Genomic DNA, 9799 nt, shown 5'->3' on the forward strand with positions numbered 1-9799 from the left:
TGAGTAAGAGGCCAGTGAGCCATAGGCATAACTTTCCACTGCTGCTCCAAGTGTTCAAGGTCTCCACAAAACAATGGCAAAAAAGAGATATCAGCTAATCTTGGTCGTGAGGGGCTGATCACAGGAGAAGGTCTTAGTACTGCAAGTGTTTCAATCATCTGGACATTTGGTGGCAAACCCTGTTCACCTGTTTCACACACTCCAACATGAAATCTCGACACCTACATTTGATGTCTTTGACAGCAGGAATCTTTAGTGTGTATTTTGAATGTTCCAGTAGAAAATCAACTCCAAAATCAACTGTGTAAAGCTGGGGGGAGGGATAGCTCAATGGTTTGAGCAGTAGCCTGCTAAACCCAGCGTTGTGAATTCAATTTGTGAGGGGGCCACTTAGGGATCTAGGGCAAAGTCAGTACTTGGTCCTGCTAGTGGAAGCAGGGGGCTGGACTCAATGATCTTTTGGGGTCCCTTCCAGTTCTATGAGATATGTATAGCTCCATTTATTATTAAGCAGTAAGTTATTTGACTCAAAGGTGATGTCATAGTTTAACACAGCAGTCCAGTTCTCAAAAACACACAGATTCATAACACTCACCAACAAGCTCTAGTTGAATGTCCTTAAATCTTACAGCAGCTTTCCTCTATTAGCACTTTGCAACTGAAACATTTGATTTATCCTCCAGGCTTCCTGAGTGCTTGGAAGTAGACAAATCAGGTACATTTTGTTCACCGAATCATTGCACATACAATAAGTAGTTCAGCATCGTCGTTTCTTTCTTTGTCTGTGTCTATGTGAAAGCATAGCTTCCGTTCATCCAAACTGATCCAGAACCCTGTTCACAAAGGGATTAATGGACAGCCACCTTGCATCAGACAGCTGCGAGATATTTTGGTGGTCTGGAAGTCACTGAAAAGCTGATTGACAGGGTTTGTGGGGCTGAGGGCTGACGGGTGATGCTGAAAGAGGTCAGGTGATGGTCAGAGAGCAGGAACTCAGCAACAGGGAGAGGAGAACTTGGTGATGGAGTTATAAGACTTTAGGTGTGAGGAACTTCTCAGACTCTGAGCTTCCACAATGTTGAGCTCAGCCAAATGGGGACAGAGCACCCTTGATTTATGAGGAGATATCCTTCCCCCTCTTGTCACAGAGGTTTAAAGTCAGTGCCCCCTAACAATCACATTCTGCAGGTGTATTTGCCCACATTGTCACGAAGCTCTTTGGATTTGACCCCATAAATGATAGGGTTGAGCATGGGGGGGATGAGGAAATAGAGGTTGGCCAAGATGATGTGAACGTGGGGAGTGATGCCCTGGCCGAACCGGTGGGTCATGTGGGAGAAGAGGAAGGGAATATAAGATGTCAGCATCACACAGATGTGGGCTGTGCAGGTGTTGAGGGCTTTTTGATGGGCTTCCTTGGAGGACATTCTTAGGACAGCCCTGATGATCAGACCATAGGATAGGGCAATGAGCGTTAGGTCTAATGCGAGGACTACCAACGTTATCACCAAGGTGTATGTCCTGTTAACTGCGATGTCCCCACATGATATCTTCGCTACAGCTATGTGCTCACAGTAAGTGTGGGGGATAAAGCGGTTGCCACAGTATGGGAGCCTGCTCAGGAGAAGGGGCAGGGGCAGAACGAAGAGAACAGCTCTCAACAAACCCACTAGCACCAGCTTAGATATTCGTGCATTGGTGAGGATAGTGGCATATCTCAGAGGGTCACATATGGCAACATAGCGATCGTAGGCCATTGTCACAAGGACGGCTGAGTTCATCATAGCACCTGCGTGAAGGAAGAATGTCTGGGTGAGGCAGCCACCCACAGTAATGCCTTTCAAATTGAACCAAAATATACACAGTGCCTTTGGCACAATGGAGGTAGACATGCCGATGTCTGTGAGTGCCAGCATGCAGAGCAGCAGGTACATCGGCTTGTGTAGGGTCTCCTCTTTGCCTACAACAAACAGAACTATGAAATTTCCCAAAAGGCCGATAATGTAGGACGTAGAGAAAGGGATGGAAATCCAGACGTGGGCAGCTTCCAGGCCAGGGATGCCTGTTAGGATGAATGTTGAAGGGTCAGAAGGGGTGAGGTTGAAAACTGCCATGAGGTGGTCGATATGTTGTTCGGGCTCAGAAATGTTCAATATGTCTGTGAAAGGAGAGAAACAGAGAGATGGTGTGAAACACTCCAGTATACACCACTGTCATGTAATTAAGATAAGTCTTATTCAAAATATGCCTTGTGAGGTGTCATTCGAAAAGTCTTGATCTGCTGGACAGTAATATCTCGTTGGATTATATGTACTATCATTGTATGTGAAGTTATGAAGTTTGGCTATGTATGTGTTGCTGAAACATGTCCTGAGGTTGAAAACACCCACAAGCAGCCTTTCAGGTACAACAGTAAAAAGGCCAAACATTGTTAATGGCTTATTGAGGAAATGCACACAAGCACAAGAATTACCCCAGGAACTGTGTACAATAGAAACCTCTGAGAGATAGCACTACACAATGGGAACTGTTTGACCCAGGTCACAGCAAAAGAGCTTTTCAGCAAGTAGGGCGAAGATATAAAAGGGGGGAAATGACATGATTGAAGGACCTCACTCTCCCTACAACAACACACCTGGAAACACCTGAGGAACAAAGCCTGAACTGTGGAAAGCGATGGTCCCAGGCTAGAAGGCTTTTTAGCCTGTGTATGAAAACCTGGGAAAGCCAAGGCAACATGTGCCTTAAGAATCTGCCAGCCTGTTTATCACTCATGGTGAATATTAGCTAATGCATATACTACCTATCTAGTGTGTTAAGCTCAGTTTGTGGTTTTTGTGGACATCTGTTAGTCTTAAAGGTGCCACAGGACTCTCTGTTGCTTTTTGTGATTTTTGTTTCTTTACTAAGGTAATCTGCTTTGTTCTGTTTGTTATCCCTTATAATCACTTAAAACTGCCTTTTATAGTTAATAAATGTGTTTTGTTTATTATTAAACCCAGTTTGTGCAATTTCTATCGGGGAGGGGCATATCTCACTTCACATTGAGGTGAATTTTTATGAGTTTGCGCTGTGCAGATCTTTCTACACAGTGCAGGACAATATTAATTTGGGTTTATTCCCCCAAAGGTGTGGGCATGTGAGTGCTGGGTGAATCCTCTCACACAGAGATGATTTCAGTCTCTGTCTACAGCTGGGTGTGGCCCTATGTCTATGTGTGTGTTGCAAGTGGCCAGAGATCCTAATTCCCACAAGGGGGAGGGAATTCAGGTTGGCATAGCAGGAGGGGCTCAATGAAACCCCAGTATACCAGATTGCATCCCAGAAGGAGGGTGCAAAACATCATAGGGGGTTATACACTTTATATCAAATAGTACAGTAAATATTTTATAGTTATTAACAATCTAGAAAGGGGGGTGAGCAGTGAGGTGGCAACATTTACAGATGGCACTAGATGATTTAGGTCAAAGCGAAGTCCAGAGAAGCTCTCAGAGGGAGCTAATCAAGTCAGGTGAATGGGCAGCATGATGGTGGATGATTTCAAGTTTTTCCTCCAATGGGCATACATGCTGTATTTATTAACGTCAAAGTTCCTCAAACACCTAACAAGGTTCTAATTTCACTGTTTGAACTCAGGGCAGGAACCTGGGCATCACGGTCTGTAGCTCTGTGAAACCCTGCTCACAGTGCAAGCATGGACAGAAACTAAGCAAAACATTGGGATCCAGGAAGAGTAGGATGAGGAATCATACAAAAAATACAATGTCATAGGATCAGTCAATCAATGATTCATCCTTCTTTGCACTCCTCTGTGTTGTACTGGGCACCCTTCTCACAAAGAATATTGCAGAACTAGAGGAGTTCAGGGAAGGGCAACGAGAATGATCAAGGGCCCAGGGAAAATCTCATACGGAGAGAGGTTGAAAAGACTGGTTTCAGAGTATCAGCCGTGTTAGTCTGTATCCGCAAAAAAAAAAAAAAAAATCAAAAAACATGAAAGCTTATGCTCAAATAAATTTTTTAGTCTCTAAGGTGCCACTAGTAGTCCTGTTTGTTTGGTTTTTTTGTTGTTGAAAAGACTGGGATTGTTACCTTAGAAAGGAGATGAATAAGAGGGGATATGAGAAAGGTCTATAAAATAATGACTGGTAGAGAGTAGATCACGAATGTGTTCTCCCTGTCTCATAACACAAAGTCAAGAGGACACTCAATTACAATGAAACGTGACAAATTTAAAACTGATAAAAAACAATGTTCTGCACTCAATGCCTAATTAGACTGAGGAACTCATTGCCACAAGAAATAGTTGAGGCCATGAGATAAGTAATGTCGGAGAATAACAGAGTTCTCACTTTTTGTTTGGGTACAGCAAGTCAGATACTTTATTTTCTCAAGCAATTGCATAGAGGGAGAGAGCTAAACTGGTCTCTCAACAGGTAAACAATTACAGCAAGCATTTATACCTTTTGTTACAGACAATAATGAGCAACAGCTGCATTTTGTTTATACATAGGTCATTCTGATATCTTGTTTTTCTCACTAATGTAGACTCTTTGTCTACATTCAATATTATCTACACATTATCTACACAAGGTCGCAACAACTTCTCACACAGTTCTTTCCCACTCGCCTCACACATTCCTCGCTTCTACAAATCTCGCGTTATTAGGGTTACAGTTAGCCTGACTCTTGCTAACAAACTGTCATGCATTGCAATCCCCTTCCTGTCAGTTCTTTCTCTGCTTCCACAGTAAGAATCAGGAAGTGTGTGGACATTTACATGTATAGCGAGACTACCAGTTACAAAAGATACTGCTAAATAAATATTTTGGAAAGCCTATACACCCACGTGTTTCAGAGCACAAGCCAGTCTCTAGCTGTTAGGTATTAGGGGTGACACCCTCAGGGGGGTCAGATCATCCCCTCTCTACCTACTGCTGGGTTTCTTACACTTTCTTCTGTAGCAAGTGAGGCTGTCACTGTCAGAGAGAGGACACTGGACCAGTTGGACCATATGTCTGATACGCGATGCAATTCCTATGTTGGAAAGAAGCCAAATTATCCCCATGGAAACAGACATTAGTTCCCCGGGTTCTGGGCTATGACTTTGTGCTCAACAGAATGTGCATGAAGGGCACAATGGTCTTGGTATTTAGGTCTATGGGCCTGCACCTCCGTTACTTCCATTGTTTCTTTTCATGAGAGACTTTCTTGCCAGCACCCAGCTTTGTCTGAGACATAACTGTGACACTCTATACCTCAGGGAAGCACCATATTCTTCATTTAAATATAATTGTGATATTGCATGTAAAGCATGCCATGTGAGGCATCAGGGAAAAGTTTATGATATGCTGAAAATCATTGTTCTAGCTAAATATGTATATCATTAGTGCAATTGAAGTTATGAGATTGTGTTGTATGGTTGTTACTAAAACATGCTGTAAGTTGGGAAATCAGCAGCTCCTGCTGGGGAATCAGCAGGCCTATATGCCTGACTTCAGTACTGGGCAAAATGGTAGAAACAATAATAAAGAACAATATTGTCAGACACATAGATGAACATAATTTGTTGAGGAAAAGTCAACGTGGTTTTAGTAAAGGGAAATCATCCCTCACCAATCTACTAGAATTTTTTGAGGGGGTCAACAAGCATGTGGACAAAGGGGATCCAGTGGATATAGTGTACTTAGATTTTCAGAAAGCCTTTGCCAAGGTCCCTCACCAAAGGATTTTAAGCAAAGCAAGCTGCCATGGGATAAGAGGGAGGTGCTCTCATGGATTGGTAATTGGTTAAAAGATAGGAAACAAAGGGTAGGTATAAATGGTTGGTTTTCAGAATGGAGAGAGGTAAATAGTGGTGTCCCCCAGGGGTCTGTTCTGGGACCAGTCCTGTTCAACATAGTCATAAATGATCTGGAAAAAGGGGTAAACAGTGAGGTGGCAAAATTTGAAGATGATACAAAATTACTAAAGATAGTGGAGACCCAAGCAGACTGTGAGAGCTACAAAAGGATCTCTCTAAACTGGGTGACTGGGAAACAAAATGGCAGTTGAAATGTAATGTTAATAAATGCAGAGTAATGCACATTGGAAAGCATAATCCCAACTATACCTATAAAATGATGGGGGGATAGCTATTACCACTCAAGAAAGAGATCTTGGAGTCATTGTGGATAGTTCTCTGAAAACATCCACTCGATGTGCAGCGGCAGTCAAAAATCTAACAGAATGCTGGGAATAATTAAGAAAGGGATAGTTATAGGACAGAAAATATCATGTTGCCTCTATATAAATCCATGGTACACCCACATCTTGAATATTGTGTGCAGATGTGGTTTCCCCATCTCAAAAAAGAAATATTGGAATTGGAAAAGGTTCAGAAAAGGACAACAAAAATGATTACGGGTATGAAAGGCTTCAGTATGAGGAGAGATTAAAAAGACTGGGATTTTTCAGCTTGGAAAAGAGACAGCTAAGGGGAGATATGATTGAGGTCTGTAAAATCATGATTGGTGTAGAGAAAGTAGATAAGGAAGTGTTGTTTATTACTTCTCATAACACAAGAACTAGGGGGTCACCAAATGAAATTAATAGGAGGCAGGTTTAAAACAAATAAAAGGAGGTTTTTCTTCACACAGCTCACAGTCAACCTGTGGAACTCCTTGCCAGAGGATGTTGTGAAGTCCAAGACCATAACAGGGTTCAAAAAAGAAATAGATACATTCATGGAAGATAGGTCCATCAGTGGCTACTAGCCAGGATGGGCAGGAATGGTGTCCCTAGCCTCTGTTTTCCAGAAACTGAGAATGAGTGACAGGGGATGTATCACTTGATGATTAGAAGACAGGATACTGAGCTAGATTGACCTTTGCTCTGACCCAATAGGGCCATTCTTATGTTCTTGTGTTCCCCAGAGACAACAGCAAGGAAAAGTAACCAATGCCCTGGAGGGTGTTGAATAAACATCAACAGCCATTGTCTAGCAAGGGAGCTACAATGCAATGACAAACTCGCAGAAGGCCACATTAGGGCAATTGCTCTATCTTGCATGGGGCAATGCCCAGCAGACATGCCTGGACTTGTGTTCTCCAAGCACGTGAAGTAAGGGTATAAAACAAAACACAGTAGCCCACACTTGACCTTTTCTCCTAAAACTCCCCACCCCTCCACCGCAATCTATTCTGCAAGCAACAAAGACACTCAGAAGACTGAAGAATCCAAGAGAGGCATCTGGCAGAGGTTTCAAGGGTGAAACTTGTGTACTATGAACTGCAATATCCAGTGGGCTTAGAAAAACAGCTTAATGTCAATGTTGCCCAGTCTCATAGGTTTGAGAGTTTAGACAGTGTGCTTATATTTTATTTTATTTTGATAACTAACTCTGACTTTTTGCCTCTCACTTATAATCACCTAAAATCTATGTTTTGGAGTCAATGAACATGTTCTACTGTTTATCTTTACCAGTGAGTTTTCCTGAAGTGTTTCGTAAACATGCTCGGGTTTACAAAGGATGGTGTAAATCCACTTTCCATTGATGATGTGGTGAAAAAAATAATAAATTCACACTCATCATCTTGAGCAGGGCAAGATGGTATATTCCTAAGGTACAGTGCTGGCAGCTGGGAGGATTGGGCTGGTGCCTTTCCCTGTGTGATTCATGAGTGGCTCTGGGAGCATTCATGGAATCTAGCTGGGTGTGGGGCTCCACATGTCGTTGTGCTGAGTGATAACAGGGCCTGGAGGGGTTTGCTGCTTGTCACTAGCAAAGCATTGTGAGAGACAGCCCAGGCTGGAGAGTTAAGCGGGCACAGCGGTCCAACAGTCCCGGGCTGCACCCTGGGGATCCCATCACTATAAGTTACGGTTGTTACTGACATGTGTAAGCAGAGACATGTTTTAGTAACTCAGCTGCTTACTTTTCTCATGCCTGAATATTGATAAAGTTTGCAGATGACACAAAAATTTGGGGATTGTAAATAATGAGGAGGACAGGTCACGGATTCAGAGCAATCTGCATCTGGATGATTGGAAAAGGCAAATATAATGCTCATGTCATAACTATAAAGGGAAGGGTAACAGCTCTCCTGTGTACAGTACTATAAAATCCCTCCTGGCCAGAGACTCCAAAATCCTTTTACCTGTAAAGGGTTAAGAAGCTCAGGTAACCTGGCTGACACCTGACCCAAAGGACCAATAAGGGGACATGATACTTTCAAAACTTGGTGGGGGGAAGGCTCTTGTTTGTGCTCTTTGTTTTGGGGGAGTTCGCTCTTGGGACTAAGAGGGACCAGACATCAATCCAGGCTCTCCAAATCTTTCTGAACAAGTCTCTCATATTTCAAACTTGTAAGTGCAGCCAGGCAAGGCGTGTTAGTTTTATCTGTGTTTTCTCAACTTGTAAATGTACCTTTTGCTAGGGTGTTTACCTCTATTTGCTGTAACTTTGAACCTAAGGCTAGAGGGGGATCCTCTGGGCTCTTTGAATCTGATTACCCTGTAAAGTTATTTTCCATCCTGATTTTACAGAGATGATTTTTTACCTTTCTTTCTTTAATTAAAACCCTTCTTTTTAAGAACCTGATTGATTTTTCCTTGTTTTAAGAACCAAGGGGATTGATCTGAACTCACCAGGAATTGGTGAGAGGGTGGGGGGAATGATTAATTTCTCCTTGTTTTAAGATCCAAGGGGTTTTTGGATCAGTCTTCACCAGGGAATTGGTGGAAAGTCTCCCAAGGCTACCCAGGGAAGGGAGCTAGCCCTTGGGAGTGGTGGCAGCGGACCAGATCAAAGCTGGTAATTAAGCTTAGAAGTTTTCATGCAGGCCCCCCATCTGTACCCTAAAGTTCAGAGTGGGGAAGGAGCCTTGACAGCCCATCTTTAAAAAAGGGAAGCAGGAGAACCCAGGAAACTACAGTCCGCTCAGCCTCACCTCAGTCACTGGAAAAATCATGAAGCAGGTCCTCAAAGAAACAATTTTGAAGCACTTGGAGCAGAGGAAGGTGATCGGGAATAGTCAACATGGATTCACCAAGGGCAAGTCATGCCTGACCAACATGATTGCCTTCTATGATGAGATGACTGGCTCTGTGGATATGGGGAAAGCAGTGGACATGATATATCTTGACTTTAGCAAAGCTTTTGATATGGTCTCCCACAGTATTCTTGCCTGCAAGTTAAAAAAGTATGGATTGGATGAATGGACTATAAGGTGGATAGAAAGCTGGCAAGATTGTCGGGCTCAACGGGTAGTGATCAACGGCTCAATGTCTAGTTAGCAGCTGATATCAAGTGAAGTGCCCCGGGGGGCGGCCCTGGGGCCGGTTTGTTCAACATCTTTATTAATGATCTGGATGATGGGATGAATTGAACCCTCAACAAGTTCATAGATGACACTAAGCTGGGGGGGGGAGAGGTAGATATGGTGGAGGATAGGGTCCAGAGTGGATAGGGTCCAGAGTGACCTAGACAAATTGCAGGATTGGGCCAAAAGAAATCTGATGAGGTTCAACAAGGACAAGTGCAGATTCCTGCACTTAGGACAGAAGAATCCCTTGCACTGCTACAGGCTGGGGACCAACTGGCTAAGCAACAGTTCTGCAGAAAAGGACCTGGTGATTTCAGTGGACGAGAAGCTGGATATGAGTCGGCAGTGTGCCCTTGTTGCCAAGAAGGCCAACGACATATTGGGCAGCATCAGTAGGAGCATTATTTCCCTCTATTCGGCACTGGTAAAGCCACACCTGGAGTATTGGGTCCTGTTTTGGGCCCCCCACTACAGAAGGGATGTGGACATATTGG

At 43.4% G+C, this 9799-nt stretch overlaps 1 protein-coding gene across 1 annotated transcript; it reads right to left on the reverse strand.

Annotated features, from left to right (window-relative positions):
• Nucleotides 1–1175: 1175 nt before the first annotated feature.
• Nucleotides 1176–2114, reverse strand: LOC128832961 (olfactory receptor 52E2-like). Its single transcript, XM_054020712.1, has one exon. It carries the CDS (start codon nucleotides 2112–2114, stop codon nucleotides 1176–1178), a length of 939 nt encoding a protein of 312 aa, XP_053876687.1.
• Between the last annotated feature and the right edge of the window lie 7685 nt (nucleotides 2115–9799).

This window comes from Malaclemys terrapin, chromosome 1 (genome assembly GCF_027887155.1).
Source record: "Malaclemys terrapin pileata isolate rMalTer1 chromosome 1, rMalTer1.hap1, whole genome shotgun sequence".
NCBI lineage: Eukaryota > Metazoa > Chordata > Testudines > Emydidae > Malaclemys > Malaclemys terrapin.